Below are 20,884 nucleotides of genomic sequence, written 5' to 3'. Positions count from 1 at the left end.
TTTTCCATAACATATTAAAGTCTGCCAGTCTGTGACTTTTCCTGAAAGTGTGTTATATAGCACCCTCTGTTGTTAAAAATGGTCAATAGGAAGTCAGATTGAAAAAATCGCCAAATAAATTGCCATTTATACCCATATCCGCCAGCGGGTAATATTTACCTCATAGAAAATGCAGTGTAAACATGACGTGTTGCTATAGCAACGACTTTTGTCGACTGCGGTTCCTTATAGATAGAGAGATAGATAGAGAGAGATAGATAGATATATTGACAGAGAGAGAGAGAGAGAGAGAGAGAGAGAGAGAGAGAGATAGTTATAGATAGTGTAACCTCTTGGAGAATACAAGATCTTGGATGACTGAGCTCACGTTGAGGACGTAATGCATGTGTGCAGGTTACGTGCCAGTTGAATAAAGATGGATACTCGGAATGAGAGAAGTAGTCCGCGTCGTCTGTTTATGTAGACAAGTTTATATGTCCATAGAACAGAACATTACAGATGGATCGATAGATAGTTATAGATAGATAGAGAGCAGGGTATATGCAGGAATCCTGAAGTCAGTTTTAATACCTTTTAAGACCTTTTTTAAGACCCTTTCCATACATTTTAAGACCTCATCGCAACTTTGAGTTCTAACCGGTTACATTGGCAACACACTTTACCTCACATTTACTGTATTGATTGTAAGATAGCAAAACTAAACAGAGTGCAGACAGACTACTGAAGCCTCCTCTCCACATGAACTTCAACCTCTCTGTGAAGGTCAGGTTTAATGCAGTATGCTGCTTTTTTGCTTCTTTAGACTCTGTGCTCTTTCATTCCAGTAAAACTCCTCAGAAACCATTAGAAACCAGTATTTGACCAATAAACAAAACAATTGACAAAACTTTGAACTATGAAATATGTTCAACTTTGGTGAGCTTCAGCGGGGTAATGCCATATAGGAGCTCCCTCACAAATACCCAGGGGTTAAATTGGGCTGGGGCTGTCCGGGGCTAAGCCCTGGCACATAGGACGATGCTCTGACGTCATCACCCTCACACATTTGTCATATGTTTACAAAAAAGGATATATATGTTAAGACTTTTCTCGTTCTTAATATAGACTATATTTAGGGTCTATATGTGTTGACTTTACTTTAAAATAGCAGATGTCTGTGACCGGATATAGTTTGACTTAGACCCCGGCCCCACGAGGACGCATACGGTAAAACGCATACGCAAGCGCAAAAAACGCTTCTGTTCACACGCATTCGATTCATTAACGTGTCTGTTCACACTAGACCGCTGGAAATGCTGGAAACGATGTAGTACATATGTCAGGCCTGTAAGTGGCACTGCTGCCCGAAATACACCAAAAGCAGCGAAGAAGACCCCGGAGAATCGTTGCCATGGTTGCCCTTCTGTTTATTCTCCGCGGTGGACGGCGTGTTCTCCTACTGTATCTCTCAGGTAGTCCACCAGCAGATGAAAAACACCCACCTCTCCGCCTATTCCAAGGAACGAGGGGACCGTGCGGCAGAGTTTTCCCGTTAAAAAAATGTTCCGCAGGTCAACATGTCCGTTAAAGTTTAAATCTTCCGTACAAAATTAGAAAAGTGCCGGTCAGAGGTCTTCTTTGTTATTTATTGAGCTTTAAAACAAATTGATAACGACTCTGTTCTCTGTATAATAATATTTAATAAACGGTGACTGCCTCTCTTTCCCTCCCCCTCTTCTGACAGCCCAGCAGCAGCAGGAGACGTGGGGAGAGGGAAGCGGGCTATTTCATGGTTATCAGAAAATGATCATATAGGGCTTACACCCGGAGCCGTTGGACCCCCAGTGCGTTGCGTATGCCGCAACCTTGGGACCCGTTACCCTAGTCGTTTAGTTCCCCCCCCCCCACACAGAGCGGAGCAAAGCAACGAAACTTAAAATAATAAGCAGCATTTTACGGCGCGCTATGCATGGGGCCGCCTTGGGGGGTTTCCCGACATGTCGTTTCAGTAAATTAAAGGGTGTCTCATGTTGTCGTTGCTGTGGACCTTCTTAATACCTTGGAAAATGCCGTTTAATACTTTTTAATAGCCTTAATTTTCGCTAAATTGATTTATCAGCTTTTAATACTTTTTAAGACCCCGCAGACACCCTGGAGAGATTGAGAGATTTGTACCTAAACAAAACACAAGTCTAACACCAAGCGTTTAAATCAGCACTTGTAGCGATATTTTATACTTCATGCTATCTGCACAAACTATATCATATGAAAAGCTGAGAGTCCACAGATTCCATTGGTATAAATGTCATCCCTGTGCGATCAAAACTCACTGTTCTGTATGATAAATAAAAGAACATTGTACCTTGCCAATCAATACACAAGTTATTGAGCCGTTTCCGCTCTACATCCTGAACTCCTCCCTTCGATGCAATGCACTTCCGTTTTGGCGGACTGGGTTTGTTTTGCTAGCTAGCTCCGTTGTGCCGACAAAGCACTGATATCGCAGAGACAAAGAGGATATAACAATAACAACATGAAGAAAAGTGGTTCGGGAACTACGTGTGCGGTAGTTGGTTGCAATCACTCGAGAAAGCACCTGAACGAGTGGTTAGATAGAGAGTGCTACGACCACAAACCAGCACCCAGCACCCAGCCATGTTGTTCATTAAATACAGATAAACACAACAAATACTGCATGCATTGTATTTTTTAATATTATATATGAATATTTTCATAGTGATGTAATTGTGTGGGCTGCTTTTATATTTTAATTTGTAATACCTGTTAGGATTAAACATGTGATCTTTCTTGTTGAAGCCATTTCTTTAGTTTCCTCTCAACAATTAATTAATTCAGTGTTATTTATGTACAGTATGAGCTTAATATGAATGATGAACTGTGTTAAAAGAAATTGTAGCACTCTAAGGAACATATGAAATGCAATAATGCAATAACAGTGCAATAATGAAATTAAATTACATCAAACTTTATTTTCATTCAAACAGTACAGGCACATATGATATATTGCACAGCATAAAGAGATCATGTAAATTGTGCATTATGTAAACAACAGGCTCCTGTGGGCATGACCTAAATAAGGCAGTTTATTTTGGTTTTATGCTGGGCCACGTCGTCATGTTATCCTCCCAGTTTTGCAGTGAATTTGGGTGGGGGAGAGTAACGCCATCTCCAGTCAAAGAAGTAGAATCGTGTTCCCAAGCTAGCATCACTGTTAGCATCGAAATCGCTGTGTTTACACCAGTGCCCGTCTGACTGTTTACATCGGTTTACACCGACAGACGCTGTGCAAAAGACTTCCGGCGGAAATGAAGTGCATTTGTGTAGTGTCATGGCGCTACCCGTGTTTTGGCGCGTAAACTTGTCTATAGCGGGTACATTTGACCCGTTGGGCAGTTTTAGGTATAAAGCGACCTCTGGCGGTTCTAGTGTTAAGGGCAGCCGACACAAACGAATGCCGTACTTCCATGAGCGTCAAATCCCGCCGCAGATGGGAATACATTGCAATCAGTTGAAAGCTATTTGCGTCCCTTTATGAAGCTGAAGGAGCCTAGGAGCGTCACAACTGTTCGCCACGGGACCCTGACCAAATGTCGCTCCTGGACGATTATGGAGTGAGAGTGTGTTGCTGAGGAAGACCACGCTTCGTGTGGGCTGAGTACCAAACGCTGTCTCCTGGTACTCATCTGAGTCACTCACTAAAAAACGTATGTGCACCCCTGACTATAGGTATTCATTCCATCCAAATACAACTATTGTGAAAAAAAAAACAAAAAAAAAACATACTTGTTATCGTCTTAGGCCCCACAATGCTAACAGTGAGCCTCTGAATTAGCCCTGAGCGAAAAATGCTAACCTATTACTGCACCGAAAATCACTCCTAGCTCCCTTATTACTTATCCTAGCTGCACATCCAACACATCGTTTATGATCGTAAAGACACAGAATCTAACGGTGCCCACCTCAACACTGAAAGATACAAACTTGCGACGTTATCAACAAAAACGTACATCAAAACAAGTGGCGCTAGGTAGCTACACAATGCTAACATGGCTTACCTTCGTCTTTGTCTGGTCTAAACTGGTCTTCAATGGCATTAAAACGATAACAACGATGATGTAGTTAATCCATAGGTTAATATCCAATGTGGCTGTGTCCCCTTTGAAATGTACTGATAATCTATAAGCAATAAAACTGCAATTCCGTTATCTGCTGTCCGCTCTGTGCTCCGTGCGCTCTGGGTCCTGCAATTCCTGCTTCCTTACGTAGTAAACAATAAGTAAAGTCTGCTGCGTAAAGTGCTTACGCCGGCTGGCATTCTTCATACTTTACGCAGGACCATATCTCTGGAACCCATTGGTCGATTTGGGTGATTTACATATTTTTCTTGACCATTACATCCAATAGAATCGATGGGCAGTTCCCAAATCCACGTAGTGATGTCACTATACTACGGAAGTTAACAAAAGAGTTCAATAGAGAACCGCAGTGACGCGTCGTAAAACCAGGAAGTAAGTTAGCATTTTTAGCACTTCCGGTTCCTTCCTCAAAAAGCAATGCATTTTTTCCATAGGGTTTTGGAAAATAGCTCGAAATAAGGTCTGTGGTTGACACAAATTTAAGAGATAAGTCACGTTTTGTTCTACGACATTAAATACGTCAGCAGTGACCCCACTGGGGATTTTTGAAGAGTTTACGTGTCTGAAAAACGATGGTTGTTACCGATTGGCTGAATAGGACTACAGAAATTGTCGAGGCCATTGTACGTCATTACGCAGAACACGTAAGCACTCCCGCTAAGTTTGTTTTCCCCTGTGTTCTGCTTGAAAGCAAGTACCTGCCTATCTTTAGTATCTATATATCTATATCTGACCATTAGAATCTGTATTTTTGAAATTGTCGTTTTTAACACAGTAGTTTTACAAATTATAGAATAATTAATTACCAGTGTTTTCCAATTTGACTCGGCAGTTCGTTTCGTTAGCTAACGTTAGCTAAAGCTAGCGCTACTAGTTAGCTGCGCAATGGTTTGTTGCTTTGCTCCGGGTTGCAGCCACAAGTCTTCGCATGAAACGTGCTTGTTCTATCGTTTCCCGGCCAATGCTTTCCAAAGGAGAGTCTGGATTCGTGCCATGAGGTAAGCTGACGTTACATTCTTGTCCATGTCACGGTGAAATGCAAATGATGGGTAGTGACTGTATCGCCGTTTTGGAGATGGCGCTGCTGAAAAGACCGCAACATAAGTAAAGATAATGAATACATCCTATTAAAACCTGTGTGGCTTATATGATAAGTCTTATTAGTACAAGCAGCATAACGTTTCACCATGTAACTAAAGATTGTAGTCAGGGAAATCAGTTTGACATATTGAATTAATAACAAATCACCTCTGGCTGACAGAGAACTCTCGGCTCCATAGCTTCTCTTGGACGTAAAATCAGATGTACATTTTACATTTATATTCAATTTAATATTCCATCCCTCACATACTTTTGTATATAATAACTTATATTTTGTTTTTCTTGTTATGCTGCTGCAACACAAACATTTCGCAAATTGGGATCAATACAGTAATATCTTATCTTAATTAATTAAGAAATATAATTAGTGTAGCAGCTGACACCTATTTTCAATATGGATTAATCTACCATTTATTTCTTTAGTTCAATTTTCATCTATAAAAATGTCAAAATAGTGAAAATGTTCACGAGACTTGCAAGGTTATATCTTTAGATGTTTTGTTTTAGCCTATGTACTGTATGTCTTAATGCTCTTACAGTATATGTGACGGTGTGACTTCCATGAAACTAATATTTTATATCTTCCCAACAGACGAGCTGACAGGAAACCTAACACTCTAACAACCACAACATTGCAAAGGCGAGAAAATGTAAATTAAAAACAATTCACAATTTTTGTATTTCTTCTTCCTTGCAGAAGCTGACCTTGCACTTGGTGCCAGTAAGGATGTTCCTCACGCAGGCTGAATGTTTCTCCTTCCTTACTGACACAGAAGCCCTTGATTTGCAATGCTTCACTAATTGTCATTTCCCTGGCTCCGTAGGGACACTTTACCTCCAGCACAGCGGAAGACCCTACCAGACCATCTGGAGATGCCCCCAACATTCCTGATAGGGAGAGCCACAAATCTGACTCATGGACCTGCATCTGGGTTGCAGTGGTGAATGCCCTGACGCCCTCACATTCATTCATAGTCCCCCACTGTACAGAAAAAACACCATCAAGGGCCTGTTGTTGCCCTAGCACCCTGGCAATAAGGGAAGCAGTCACATGCTTTGACCTCAGGACAGCTCCAAAGTTGCTGGCAGTCATCCTTCCTTTCCTGAACAAATGCCAGTTTGGGTTGGTTCGCTGACCAGTGGTAGCCACCTGAATTGCCCTCTGTTGCTCTTCAGACAATGCCATGCTTGCCACAATTTCCTCAGGTCCCTGATGCCCAACAGATTTGATAATTTCAGGAACAGTAAGTGTTTCCAAGCTGTAGCTTCTCTCCCCCGAGCCAGAAGAGGAACTCTTCTGGCTCGGGGGAGAGAAGCCAAGAAATTCCTGAAAACCTGCCCCCGAGTCTGTCCCTCAGCCAGTCACGATCTTCTGAGGTGGGCTCTCTTGTCAGCAGGTGAAATTAGTTATTGGTTTCAACAGTCGCATTAAAACAGTTACTAAATCGGCTTACTATCACCTAAAGAACATATCTAGGATTAAAAGACTAATGTCACAGCAGGATTTGGAAAAATATGTCCATGCTTTTATCTTCAGTAGACTGGACTACTGCAATGGTGTCTTCACAGGTCTCACTAAAAAATCTATTAGAAAGCTGCAGCTGATTCAGAACAGCGCTGCTCGAGTCCTTACCAACACTAAGAAAGTGGATCACATCGCTCCAGTTCTGAAGTCTTTACACTGGCTTCCTGTGTGTCAAAGAATATATTTCAAAATACTGCTGCTGTTTATAAAGCACTGAATGGTTTAGGACCAAAATGCATTTCTGACCTCCTGCTAAATGATGAACCATCCAGATCTCTCAGGTCTTCAGGGACTGGTCAGCTTTCTGTCCCCAGAGTCAGAACTAAACATGGTAAAGCAGCGTTCAGTTATTATGCTCCAAATATCTGGAACAAACTCCCAGAAACCTGCAGGTCCGCTGCAACTCTTACTACTTTTAAATCCAGGCTGAAGACTTTTCTTTTTGTCGCTGCTTTTAATTGAACTATTCATATCTTAGACTGCACTGTAACTTTTATCCATGTATTTTTTCTTTTAATGTTTATTTTACTAGCTTTTCTTTTTAATGACTGATTTTAAATGCCATTTTCTTTCATTTTTTGTAAAGCACTTTGAATTGCCTTGTGTTGAAAAGTGCTATATAAATAAACTTGCCTTGCCTTGCCTAATAAAGATTTCATGTGACACATACAATGGATTTGTTGATGGGAATTAATGTGAATAAATTAACTCTAGGTTAACGGTACTCTTGCTATCACTACTCACCGACACTATAAACCTTGTCCCTCATGCTAGCCCTGACAACACCGGAAGCACACCTTCATCTATGCTGCACTGTTACGTGTCCTGACTTGTAGTGGTTCTCTCCTCTGTCTACACTCTTCTTGTCATCTTTGTAAAACGATATCAGACTGGTAATTGACACAGCCATGACTTCTAGATAAATACAGTGTGGCTAAAATGCAAAGCTTTGTTAAAATATGCAAGCACGCGAAAGTCAAATTCAGCTTTATTGTCAAAAATTCTACATGTGTTATACATCCAGAAATATCGAAATATCGTTTCCCACAGTGTGACATGTATACATAAAACAAAACAAAAAGGGCCTAGATAAACGTGGTATACATTAAACAAAACAAAAAGGGCCTAGATGACCGGGGTATACAGTTTAAAATGTTAATATATTTAATTTAAAGTGTTCAAAGTGCAGTTTCAGTGCAAGTCAGTTGAAACGATCTTAAGTTGGCGTGACGTTGAAGTCGTGCGACCCTGCTGCTGTACTGGCTTGTAGTTCGTTTATAGCATAACGTTAGCATTTAGTTTTTGGCGACTAGATTTATGATTCAGAAATTATAAAAGTAGGGTTGACATGTGGAGATTATCCGGCTGAACAAAACGTGATCCCTCTCTTAAATGTGTGTCAACCAAAGACCTTATTTCGAGCTATTTTCCAAAATCCTATGGAGAATTTGCATTGGTTTTTCAAGGTTTTACGACGCGTTACTGCGGTTCACTATTGAGGCGTTTCAGGCAGGGGGGGGGGAGTGTGTGGGATTTGAGCCTTTGCAGACCATAAACATGCACAAAAACACACTACATGCAAATGAAGGCCCTAAAAAGCCCAATAAGGTCTTTTTAAATGAGAACATCAACTGTAAACTATAAAAGTGAGGTTAGGCCTTCATTTTTTTCTGTTGGCAGAGAGTTTATTCATAGATATATATATGAATAGAGACTCACTGTGGCTGCTGAATGTGGTGTTGCTGTAGGTCACAGAGTCTTTAAACGACACCGAGCAGGGGCGAACTGAATCCTGAGAGCTGTGAAGCTGAAACATCACAAACACTGATCATTATCATCATTAGCTGTCATAATCAAAAATCATGGAATCCTAAACATATTTAGAATAATGGAAAATGGGTGAAAATAAATAAGAATCTATTTACTATTTTGACATATTGTTATTTTGTTATACACTTAACACTTAATCCATTCTTAATTCAAACTAAAATCGTTGCCCCAATACTGTAGAATAGGGGACTTTAATATCTTTCAGGCCTCTTAAAAAGAGATGGATGCAGGGACCCCCAAATACATGTGTAAAATGTCATAATGAGTTTCATAATGTTTTTTTTTTATTGTTTGCACGACGGTTGCCTAGGGCGCCAGATCTGGGGGGCGCTGCGGCGCTGATAGCTATGGGAGGAAAAAAAAATGTTTGACCGTTGGTGATCATCCTAATTTTCAGCCTAGATGTAAATGTAACACCCTTTTCGCCCCGGTTACACTTTTCATTTGCAGAGACTGTATTGATTGTTTATTATGAATTTGGAGTGTTTTTCCATCCATCCATCTTCTCCCGCTTATCCGTGGTCGGGTCGCGGAGGTAGCAGTTCCAGCAGAGAGCCCCAAACTTTCTTTTCCCTGGCCACATCAACCAGCTCTGACTGGGGGATCCCAAGGCGCTCCCAGGCCAGAGAAGAGATATAATCCCTCCATCTGGTTCTAGGTCTACCCCTTGGTCTCTTCCCAGCTGGACGTGCCTGGAACACCTCCCTAGGGAGGCGCCCAGGTGGCATCCTAACTAGGTGCCCGAACCACCTCAACTGGCTCCTTTCGACGCGAAGGAGGAGCGGTTCAACTCCGAGTCCCTCCCGGATGACCGAACTTCTCACCTTATCCCTAAGGGAGACACCAGCCACCCTGCGGAGAAAACCCATCTCGGCCGCTTGTACCCGCGATCTCGTTCTTTCGGTCATGACCCATCCTTCATGACCATAGGTGAGGGTAGGAACGAAAATGGCCCGGTAGACAGAGAGCTTTGCCTTCTGGCTCAGCTCCCTTTTCGTCACAACGGTGCGGTAAAGAGACTGCAGTACCGCTCCCGCTGCTCCGATTCTCCGACCCATCTCACGCTCCATTGTTCCCTCACTCGAGAACAAGACCCCGAGATACTTGAACTCCTTCACTTGGGGTAAGGACTCATTCCCTACTTGGAGTGGACAGTCCATCGGTTTCCTGCTGAGAACCATGGCCTCAGATTTGGAGGTGCTGATCCTCATCCCAGCCGCTTCACACTCGGTTGCGAACCGATCCAGTGAGTGCTGAAGGTCGCAGACCGATGAAGCCATCAGAACCACATCATCTGCAAAAAGCAGTGGTGCAATCCTTAGTCCACCGAACTGCAGACCCCCTCCCCCACGACTACGCCTCGAAATCCGATCCATGTATATTACAAACAGGATTGGTGACAAAGCGCAGCCCTGGCGGAGGCCAACCCTCACCTGAAATGGGTCCGACTTACTGCCGAGGACACGGACACAGCTCTCGCTTTGGGAGTACAGAGATTGGATGGCCCTGAGTAGAGACCCCCTCACCCCATACTCCCGCAGCACCTCCCACAGTGACTCCCTGGGAACCCGGTCATACGCCTTCTCCAAGTCTACAAAACACATGTAGACTGGATAAGCATACTCCCAGGCCCCCTCCAGGATCCTTGCGAGAGTAAAAAGCTGATCCGTCGTTCCACGACCAGGACGGAATCCGCATTGTTCCTCCTCAATCTGAGGTTCGACAATCGGCCTGACCCTCCTTTCGAGTACCTTAGAGTAAACTTTCCCGGGGAGGCTGAGTAGTGTGATGCCTCGGTAATTGGCACACACCCTCTGATCCCCCTTTTTGAAAAGGGGAACCACCACTCCGGTCTGCCACTCCTTCGGTACTGTTTCCGACTTCCACGCAACGTTGATGAGACGTGTCAACCATGACAGTCCCTCAACACCCAGAGCCTTCAGCATTTCTGGGCGGATCTCATCCACCCCCGGGGCTTTGCCACTGTGAAGTTGTTTGACGACCTCAGTGACCTCCCCCCGGGAGATTGGTGTCGATCCCCCTTCATACTCCAGCTCTGCCTCTAACATAGAGGGCGGAGTTGTCGGGTTCAGGAGTTCCTCAAAGTGCTCCTTCCAACGCCCTAACACTCCATCAGTTGAGGTCAACAACGTCCCATCCTTACTGTACACAGCTTGGATGGTTCCCTGCTTCCCCCTCCTGAGGTGTCGGACAGTTTTCCAGAACAACTTTGGTGCCGCCCGAAAGTCTTTTTCCATGTCTTCTCCGAACTTCTCCCACACCCGCTGCTTTGCCTCGGCCACGGCTGAGGCTGCTGCCCTTCGGGCCTGTCGGTACCTTGCAACTGCCTCGGGAGTCCCCCGAGATAACAAATCCCTGAAGGCCTCCTTCTTCAGTCGGACGGCTTCCCTGACCACCGGTGTCCACCAGGAGGTTCGAGGGTTACCGCCCCTTGAGGCACCTAGGACCTTGAGACCACAGCTCCCCGCCGCGGCTTCGGCAATAGAGGCTTTGAACACCGACCACTCTGGTTCAATGTCCCCAACCTCCACAGGAATGCCCGAAAAGCTCCGCCGGAGGTGTGAGTTGAAGGCCTCCTGAACTTGGGCCTCCTCCAGACGTTCCCAGTTCACCCGAACTACACGTTTGGGCTTACCAGGTCTATCCAGAGGCTTCCCCCGCCACTCGACCCAACTCACCACCAGATGGTGATCAGTTGACAACTCCGCCCCTCTCTTTACCCGAGTGTCCAAAACATACGGCCTCAGGTCCGATGATACGATAACCAAATCGATCATGGACCTTCTGCCTAGGGTGCTCTGGTACCACGTACACTTATGAGCATCCTTATGTTCGAACATGGTGTTTGTCATGGCCAATCCATGACTAGCACAGAAGTCCAGTAACAAACCACCACTCCGGTTCAGATCAGGGGGGCCGTTCCTCCCAATCACTCCCCTCCAAGTGTCTCCATCATTGCCCACATGTGCGTTGAAGTCTCCCAGCAAGATTAAAGAGTCCCCTTCAGGAGCCCCATACAGGACTCTTTCCAGGGTCTCCAAGAAGGCCGTATACTCTGAACTGCTGTTGGGTGCATAAGCACACACAACAGTCAGAGTTTTCCCCCCCATAACCCGCAGGCGTAGGGAGGCAACCCTCTCGTCCACTGGGGTAGACTCCAACAACGAAGCACCCAACCGGGGACTTGTGAGTATCCCCACACCCGCCCGGCGCCTCACACCTTGAGCAACTCCGGAGAAGAATAGAGTCCAACCCCTATCCAGAAGTAAGGTTCCAGAGCCGACGCTGTGCGTAGAGGTGAGCCCAACCAGATCCAACTGGTAACGCTCCACCTCCCGCACAAGCTCCGACTCCTTCCCCCCCAGAGAGGTGACGTTCCACGTCCCCAAAGCCAGCTTCTGTCGCCCGGGTCTGGTCCGTCGAGACCCTCTGCCTTCACTGCCACCCTTCTGGCAGCGCACCCGACCCCATCGCTGTTTCCCGTAGGTGGTGGGCCCGCGGGACGGAGAAGCGGAGGTGTTGCCCACGTCGCCTTTTCGGGCTGTGCCCGGCCGGGCTCCGTGGCAAGCCCGGCCACCAGACGCTCGCCGACGAGTCCTCCTTCTGGGCCTGGCTCCAGAAGGGGACCCCGGGCTTCCTCCGGGCCGGGTATCCTCACTTCGTGTGTCGTCTTTCATGAGGTCTTTTGAACCAATCTTAGTCTGGCCCCTTGCCTGAGACCAATTTGCCATGGGAGACCCTACCAGGAACACAAGGTTCCAGACAACACAGCCCCCAGGTTCATCAGGGCACACAAACCTCTCTACCACGGTAAGGTGCTGGTTCTTCAGAGAGGCTTTTTGGGTGGAGCTTAAATACATATTCCATATGGAGTGTACCATGTGATCCAGTATGGAGGTGTTGGAGTAGATGGGCTGGTCTTGATATGTTCCACTCAGATGGAAGGGGTCGTCCATGTATGTGTTGGAGTTGGGAAACCTTTGAGTCTGCAGCCCACTGAGGAGAGGGGAACAAACGTAAAAACTACAGGACAAGAAGAAGATGTGGGGTGCCTCAAGGCTCTTGGACCATTTCTCTTTTACATTACATTACATTTCACTGACCCTTTTATCCTAAGTGGCATACATTTCAATACAGTAAACATGCCTACGACAAATAAGATCAAGTATCTTGCCAAAGGACACTTCAACATGTTGACTTCAGGGGGTGGGAATAAAATCGCCAAACTCCTGATTTTCAGAACAGCATCTCAAATAAGTTGCAGTACTAATATTTATATTGTTATAGTTGGTTGAAGTGGAGCTCATTTTAACAATATCTAATGATCTTTTCATTATGGATTAACCTGCTGATTATTTTCAAATCAATCGACTGAAGGTTAGGGTTAGGTTTTGAGAAAAAAGTATAAATAGTGAGAAATGCTTTCACAAATTACCCAGAGCCCAAAGTGACAATGTTTCTTTAGTTCTTACCAACAGTCATTGACATTTATCAGATAGTTTAAAGTAAAAAGAGAAAATCTTCACATTTGTAAAGCTAGAACCATGAAAGGTTTTTTACATGAACAATTAAACCTTCAACATATCTTCTAGTTTGTCCTTTCACTAATTCATTTATAAATTATTTATTGTAAACTACACTTTGGTCTAGTGTGGGGTGAGTAAAGCTTTGAGATACATTTAGTCGACATGACGTTTAGTGTGGCATAAAAAGACAAATAGCACATTTTGTTTTATGTTAACACTTTGACAACACACACCAACTGTTTTACCTCAGAGCTTTATCTGTGTTCTCCTGATTTTTGGAAGCTCCATCCTGCAGCAGCTTTAACCAGCGCTCCTTTTCACCTGAACTACTCACCTGAAGGAAGGAAGGAAAAAATGAAAGAGATTATAAAAATAGAATTATTCCTGTTTCTTTAAGAGATTTCTTCTCTACAGCATATATCCAGTATATTCTAAACCCTTTTGTAAATTATATATATTGGAAGAGGGTCTGCTTCTTCATAAAAACCTAATCGTGACTAAGGATAAAAAGGCGTCCTTCCAACTTCCAAAATATTACCATGCATATATACATGTACATAAAAGCAAACTGCTCATTCTATAATACATTTCATTGGTCCAATCTTCCAAAGATTAACTGATAAAAAAATCAAAATTGTAAATGTAACAATTGAAATAAATCTTATTTTGTTGTTTTCTTTAAGGATACCAGTACTTTCTTAGGATATAAAGACACTGACAAAGAGATAAGGTAAGGGGAAATTCAGGTGTTGCAGCAACACAAATAGAGAAAATAACTAGGAATAATTAGAAACAAAATAAATAATAAAAACTATAAAGAATATCTACATATAAAAAAGTGAAAAGGTCAATACAAGCAAAAAACAATACATAAATAAAAAATAAATACATTTAAAGGAAGATAACTGTGTATTTTATAACATTTTAGTATGATCTACCTCACACATTTGTTATTGTTCTATTTGTATGGTATACATCTCCCCTTATGTATAATGAATCTGTAATACGTTCCCTGTATTCCTGCCTTCCAGCTCACCTCCAGCACGGCCACCTGGTCACAGAGCATGCTCAGTGTGATCCTGTAGGAGTGGTCGGTGTCGGGGCCCGCTCTGACCTCACAGCCTCTGAGCTGGACTGTGTACTGAGGCGACCTCTTCACCTCCTCCCTCTCCTCCCTCTCCTCCTCTTCCTCCTCCTCCTCTCCAAACATGATTAGTAGATCCGCCTCCACCCGACACCGTAAACTCTGCCACTGACAGTTCATCAGCACGCTCAGGAAACCTGTCAATAAAACACAATAACGTCTGAGATAACTTAATCATATAATATAATAAAAGATGTATCCCAAAAATAGATCAGATACAATTACAAAAAAGTAAATAAGTACTAAATGATTTAGTATATAACATATAAAATCGAAATAATACAATTATAAAACATATAAAATATATTAAATTAAAGGTCCCATATCATGCTTTTCCGGTTATTACCCGTCCCCTTGTGTGTTATGAAGGTTGTTATGCATGTAAACGGTCTGCAGAGTCACAAACCCTCAAAGTACACATTACATTACATTGCATTTAGCTGACGCTTTTATCCAAAGCGACTTACAATAAGTGCATTCGACCAGGAAGATACAACCTTTAAGAAAACAGAATCATATAAGTCCATCAGGTTTCATAGAGCCAAACATTTCAAGTGCTACTCAACTGGCATTTAGAAAGCCAGCCCTTTATTAGTATATAAGTGCTTTGTTAGTAATTCTATCGCTCGAAGTGGAGTCTAAAGAGATGAGTTTTCAGTTACACCCTGTAGCGAGTAAAACTCTAACACAGAAAAGACCTGTCTATGCTGCCCCAGAACGCCTCGTTGGAGATTTCTTTTTTTCCATTTGTTTCTTCCTGGGTATGGTGACGTGACCATATACCCAAATGGACCCATTGATCCAAATGGACAGATCCATGGAGCCGTTACGTTACGTCCGCGGAGCCGTTAGGTTAAGTCCGCGGATTGGTCCATTCAATCTTTTCTCAGCTGCAGCTCCGCCGATTTCTCCTCCCTGAGACGGCGGGACGCGGCGAGGCTGTTAGTCGGGGTGTGAGCACACACACAAACTCCCAGCGAGGTTGCGGGTGTGTGTGTGTGTTCGGGCTGAGTTTCGCTGTATCTTGCTGTCTCACAGACGGCCACTGGCCTCACAGGGAGGGGGGGGGGGGGGGGGCAGGAGCTTCAACAAGCCGTGTAGGACAGAGAGTGAATACACATACTATACAGAGATGCTGTATGAGAAACCAATGTGATTTTGGAACATTGAACAATGTACAGTGGGGAAAAAAAGTATTTAGTCAGCCACCAATTGTGCAAGTTCTCCCACTTAAGAAGATGAGAGAGGCCTGTAATTTTCATCCTAGGTACACTTGAGAGACAGAATGGGGGGAAAGAATCCAGGAAATCACATTGTAGGATTTTTAATGAATTAATTGGTAAATTCCTCGGTAAAATAAGTATTTGGTCACCGACAAACAAACAAGATTTCTGGCTCTCACAGACCTGTAACTTCTTCTTTAAGAGCCTCCTCTGTCCTCCACTTGTTAACTGTATTAATGGCACCTGTTTGAACTCGTTATCAGTATAAAAGACACCTGTCCACAACCTCAAACAGTCACACTCCAAACTCCACTATGGCCAAGACCAAAGAGCTGTCAAAGGACACCAGAAACAAAATTGTAGACCTGCATCAGGCTGGGAAGACTGAATCTGCAATAGGTACGCAGCTTGGTGTGAAGAAATCAACTGTGGGAGCAATTATTAGAAAATGGAAGACATACAAGACCACTGATAATCTCACTTGATCTGGGGCTCCACGAAAGATCTCACCCCGTGGGGTCAAAATGATCACAAGAACGGTGAGCAAAAATCCCAGAACCACACGGGGGGACCTAGTCAATGACCTGCAGAGAGCTGGGACCAAAGTAACAAAGGCTACCATCAGTAACACACTACGCCGCCAGGGACTCAAATCCTGCAGTGCCAGACGTGTCCCCCTGCTTAAGCCAGTACATGTCCAGGCCCATCTGAAGTTTGCTAGAGAGAATTTAGATGATCCAGAAGAGGATTGGGAGAATGTCATATGGTCAGATGAAACCAAAATATAACTTTTTGGTAAAAACTCAACTTGACTTGTTTGGAGGAGAAAGAATGCTGAGTTGCATCCAAAGAACACCATACCTACTGTGAAACATGGGGGTGGAAACATCATGCTTTGGGGCTGTTTTTCTGCAAAGGGACCAGGACGACTGATCCGTGTAAAGGAAAGAATGAATGGGGCCATGTATCGTGAGATTTTGAGTCACAATCTCCTTTCATCAGCAAGGGCATTGAAGATGAAACGTGGCTGGGTCTTTCAGCATGACAATGATCCCAAACACACCGCCCGGGCAACGAAGGAGTGGCTTCGTAAGAAGCATTTCAAGGTCCTGGAGTGGCCTAGCCAGTCTCCAGATTTCAACCCCATAGAAAATCTTTGGAGGGAGTTGAAAGTCCGTGTTGCCCAGCGACAGCCCCACCATAATTTGCAAATGAATTCTTTAAAAATCAGACAATGTGATTTTCTGGATTTTCTTTTCTCATTTTGTCTCTCATAGTTGAGGTATACCTAGGATGAAGATTACAGGCCTCTCTCATCTTTTTAAGTGGGAGAACTTGCACAATTGGTGGCTGACTAAATACTTTTTTGCCCCACTGTAAATCTATTCTAGTAGACCTCAACAATGGAATTATGATCAGTAGAAATGGCCATGACATGGGACCTTTACGTTAAATGAATACAGCAAATACATGAATAAAGTACAAATTAATAAAACAAATATTTAAAATGAAATAAAAGTGACAAGTAGAGAAATAAAATGAAAGGTTTCTTAGGAAATGTATACAGATAAATAAATTGAATGCAATAAAAACATATACAATTAAATAAAAATGAACACTACAATAATTTAATAGAGCATACAAATAATTTGTAAAATAGTTTATGACGCAGATCAAAATGAGCTCCTACTCGACTTACTACAATACTGAAGTATGTCTATGAGCACCGAAACTTTTGATACCTTAAAGGCATTTGATACTTTTGAGAAGTCACATCTTACAGCAATACAAGTTTAACTATTAAATAATGCAAAACAATGAATGGTTCCAAAAGTAATTTTGAATTATTTGGACAAACCAAAGTAATGGACACATGATATTCGTAATCATTTTATTTAAAAAATAACAATATCAGTACCTTTGTCTTTGTTGAGGCTACAGACAGCTGAAGATCTCTCCTCCTCAGAGTCAGCCTGGACTAGACTGGACTGAAGAACACAACATAAACATAAACTTCAACTTTATTATTGAACATTTGTCTAACTTATTTTGGTCATGTATATAATTCAATGCTTTAGAAAGATACTATCATTTGCCATGACCCGAGTGCAGCCAACAGGCCATCATTTACATTTTGCCTATATAAATAAAGAAAATATACAAACAACAATTGTAAAGCGCCTTTTCTTTTCTGGTTTGTACGAGACATTATGAAAATCACTGAAATCTGACTACGTACTAAAACTCCATCTCATTTGTTGAATGCGTCAGCAATTAGTGTTTGAGTCTTATAAGACTCAACAACTCTTTATGAGACATTCTATTATTTTCTTTTTTTAATTTGTTACCGTCTGAAGGTTTTTGTGTAAATTTAGGGAAAAGGGAGAAGAATAAGAAGAAGTTCTCACCCTGCCAGACAGCAGCGTGTCTGATCTGATCAGAGACAAGGAGCTCTGAGTGTCCCCTTCTCCTCCAACACTCACTTCCTCTATCACCTGCACACACACACACACACACACACACACACACACACACACACACACACACACACACACACACACACACACACACACACACACACACACACACACACACACACACACACACACACACACACACACACACACACACACACACACACACACACACACACACACACACACACACACACACAGTATATATAAATATGGGGTTGGGCCCCACCAAAGGGTCCCCAGATTATTAGTGAGATGAAAACTGGCAGAGGTAAGAAGAGAAAACTAAATACTAAGTAAACTCAAATGTCTTTTTACTTTCTGGACTGAACATTATTTTTTGTTAAAGATTGATATTTGAAAACTCAGCCTGATAACTGTGGGATAACTGCTTTGCTCTTGACTTCATATTCATTCACTGTGATGCAATATTTTCCATAAAATAACAATCCATTATTAGGTACCTCAAAAGCTAAACACACGTTGTACATACAATCAAATTATAGCTGTCCGATAAATGTAGTGGAGTAACTTCGAACGTGTTCTTATAAGCACAGTAACTAAGACATTTACATAATCACTATCCACCAGCAGCTGTTAAAGCAGCGGTGCAGGAATAAGTCTTAAAACCCAGAAATGAGTTAGCATTTTACCACATCTGATTCCATCATCTCAATTTTTTTTTTAAAGTTTTGGTTAGTTCCCTGAACCACCAGTTTAAGAGATGTTCACATTTAGTAAAAGACTTCAGTGAATACCACTTGTGAACACCTGAAACTTATATGGTTCTTGAAAACGGCGGTTGCTAACAAGTGACTTAGTGAGACTAGTAAATAAATAGTGATGTTACGTTTGCGAACGATCCGATTCTTTTGAACGGCTCTTTGGTACGAACGAAGGGAACCGAGTCGTACTTGCTGTTGTTCTTTTTATCGTTGGTTCACTGCCTGCCATAAATCCACTCGCCTTTAAAGGTCCCATGTCATGCTTTTCCGGTTATTACCCGTCCCCTTGTGTGTTATGAAGGTTTTTCTGCATGTAAACGGTCTGCAAAGTCACAAACTCTCAAAGTACACCTTGTAGCGAGTAAAACTCTAACACAGAAAAGACCTGTCTATGCTGCCCCAGAACGCCTCGTTGGAGATTTCTCTTTTTCCATTTGTTTCTTTTGGGAACCGCATGACGTCATGCGGTTCCCGGAACCGCGGAGCTCCTCCTGCAGTTATTAATTAAAAATAAATAAAAAAGGGGAATTTTTTTATTTTTATTCATTTTTTTACATTTGTTTTTATTAATAACTGCAGGAGGAGCTCCGCGGTTCCGGGAACCGCATGAAGTCCCTCAAACTTTGATAAAATGATACCGGGCACTGTAATCACTCATCTGGTGACGTTATTTACCACCCCCCCCCCCCCCGCAAAAAAAAAAAAAACTCCAACAAGTCGTTTAGGACAGAGAAACCAATGTGAGTTTGGAAAATTGCACAGTATAAATCTATTTTGGTAGACCTCAACAATGGAATTATGATCAGTCGAAATGGCCATGACATGGGACCTTTAAAGGAACTTGATTTCCTGAAGGCAAATTTGCCATAGACATAGATGATGGCATAACGCATGCTGCTTGAGCAGTAGTTTGGCTGGCTGAGACATGTAGCAAGTTATACATTATTCTGTGAGAAAAAGTCAATTTCTGGCAATACAGTCAATCATTATCATGGTGATTATTTCGCAGATAAACCTATTAACCCCGCCCCCTTAAAAAGTTATTTTTTGAACGGCTCTTGGAAAGGACCGGAGCCATAAGATCCGGCTCCCTTCAAAAAGCCGTAATTCCCATCACTACTAGTAAACGTCATTGCGCCAAACATTAGCCGCCTTAGCTTAGTGGTGGTGACGTGAAGTTATGGGACTGTAATGTAGTTCAAAATCATAAAGTGGTGTTAATCAGGGGAGATTAACCTGCTGAAAGAAACATGTAAGTATCTTGCATGTGTGTTTAAGACGATCTTTTATTCCAAAATACAATGAAAAAATCTCATTGTTTTCTGTCAACAGAGCCCTTTTGATGCTTACGTTGGTGATGGCCTACCTTCCTCCACTCGGCGGCCTGCTGGAAGCTGCTGTAGCCCAGCACCAGGCTCTCTGAGCCCAGCAGCAGCAGCTTGAGCTGGTGCTGGATCTTCCCGCTGCTCTTCGACTTGTAGACCAGCTGACAGCCACGCAGACTCAACTCCAGCTGAGGCAGCAGGTCCTGGGCACACTTATAACACTGACACACACACACACACACACACACACACACACACACACACACACACACACACACACACACACACACACACACACACACACACACACACACACACACACACACACACACACACACACACACACACACACACACACACACACACACACACACACACACACACACACACACGCACAATTATCTATTACAAGGAAATGCGAAGACATCCTACAGTGTAGCTAGTATTTTGTGCGTATTGTGTCTCGCACAATATCAGAGCATGGTAAGTCTGATAAGGAGTTGGTTCAAAATGAGCAGAGTATTTTTCTTTTATTAGATGTTTTGTCAAAGTTTGTACATTCACTACATTTCCCATTTGAAAAAATAAAAAATTTGGTAAAAATATTCTTGGACTTCTCAGGAAATTCAAAAGCTGTTTTTCCAGAGGACAGTTGTGCGCCACTTCAGAGTACATGTGCTACATCAACAAGAAATCGGATTTACAAATTAGACTGTATTAAAAAGAATTCCTAGGCTGAGTTTCTTACTCACTAGCTTCACTGAAAACAATGATTGAAATCAAACTGATTTTAGACTATGAGTCAACTACTTATAAGACTCCAATAATTGGAAAACTAGGAGCATCATGCATCA

General features: G+C 42.9%; 2 protein-coding genes across 5 annotated transcripts in view; one reads left to right on the top strand and one right to left on the bottom strand.

Moving 5' to 3' along the window:
• Positions 1 to 20,175, top strand: part of LOC307045323 (zinc finger MYM-type protein 1-like) — a 73,954-nt gene extending 53,779 nt beyond the window's left edge. The window contains exons 5-6 of one of the 3 annotated variants that reach the window (XM_079690908.1): positions 13,823 to 13,869; positions 14,171 to 14,306. In XM_079690908.1, coding sequence (XP_079547034.1) covers positions 13,823 to 13,841 — 19 coding nt within the window. In that variant the 3' untranslated portion in view covers positions 13,842 to 13,869; positions 14,171 to 14,306. Of the gene's footprint in view, positions 1 to 6,061; positions 6,519 to 13,822; positions 13,870 to 14,170; positions 14,307 to 20,037 lie in introns of those variants that run through there. The other 2 variants (XR_013809859.1, XR_013809860.1) reach the window with 2 other exon arrangements.
• Positions 1 to 20,884, bottom strand: part of LOC307045322 (actin filament-associated protein 1-like 2) — a 115,263-nt gene that overhangs the window by 34,233 nt on the left and 60,146 nt on the right. For both annotated transcript variants that reach the window (XM_079690904.1, XM_079690905.1), the window contains 7 exons: positions 20,072 to 20,251; positions 17,915 to 18,001; positions 17,425 to 17,494; positions 14,176 to 14,420; positions 13,385 to 13,473; positions 12,492 to 12,609; positions 8,482 to 8,569 (listed from right to left, as the gene is read on the bottom strand). In XM_079690904.1, the coding sequence (XP_079547030.1) occupies positions 8,482 to 8,569; positions 12,492 to 12,609; positions 13,385 to 13,473; positions 14,176 to 14,420; positions 17,425 to 17,494; positions 17,915 to 18,001; positions 20,072 to 20,251 (877 nt within the window). The remainder of the gene's footprint in view (positions 1 to 8,481; positions 8,570 to 12,491; positions 12,610 to 13,384; positions 13,474 to 14,175; positions 14,421 to 17,424; positions 17,495 to 17,914; positions 18,002 to 20,071; positions 20,252 to 20,884) is intronic.

The sequence above is a fragment of the Notothenia rossii genome (assembly GCF_949606895.1).
Source record: "Notothenia rossii genome assembly, chromosome: 6".
Lineage (NCBI taxonomy): Eukaryota > Metazoa > Chordata > Actinopteri > Perciformes > Nototheniidae > Notothenia > Notothenia rossii.
Note: the sequence above shows the minus strand (reverse complement) of the source record. Positions and strands in the feature narration are given on the sequence as shown.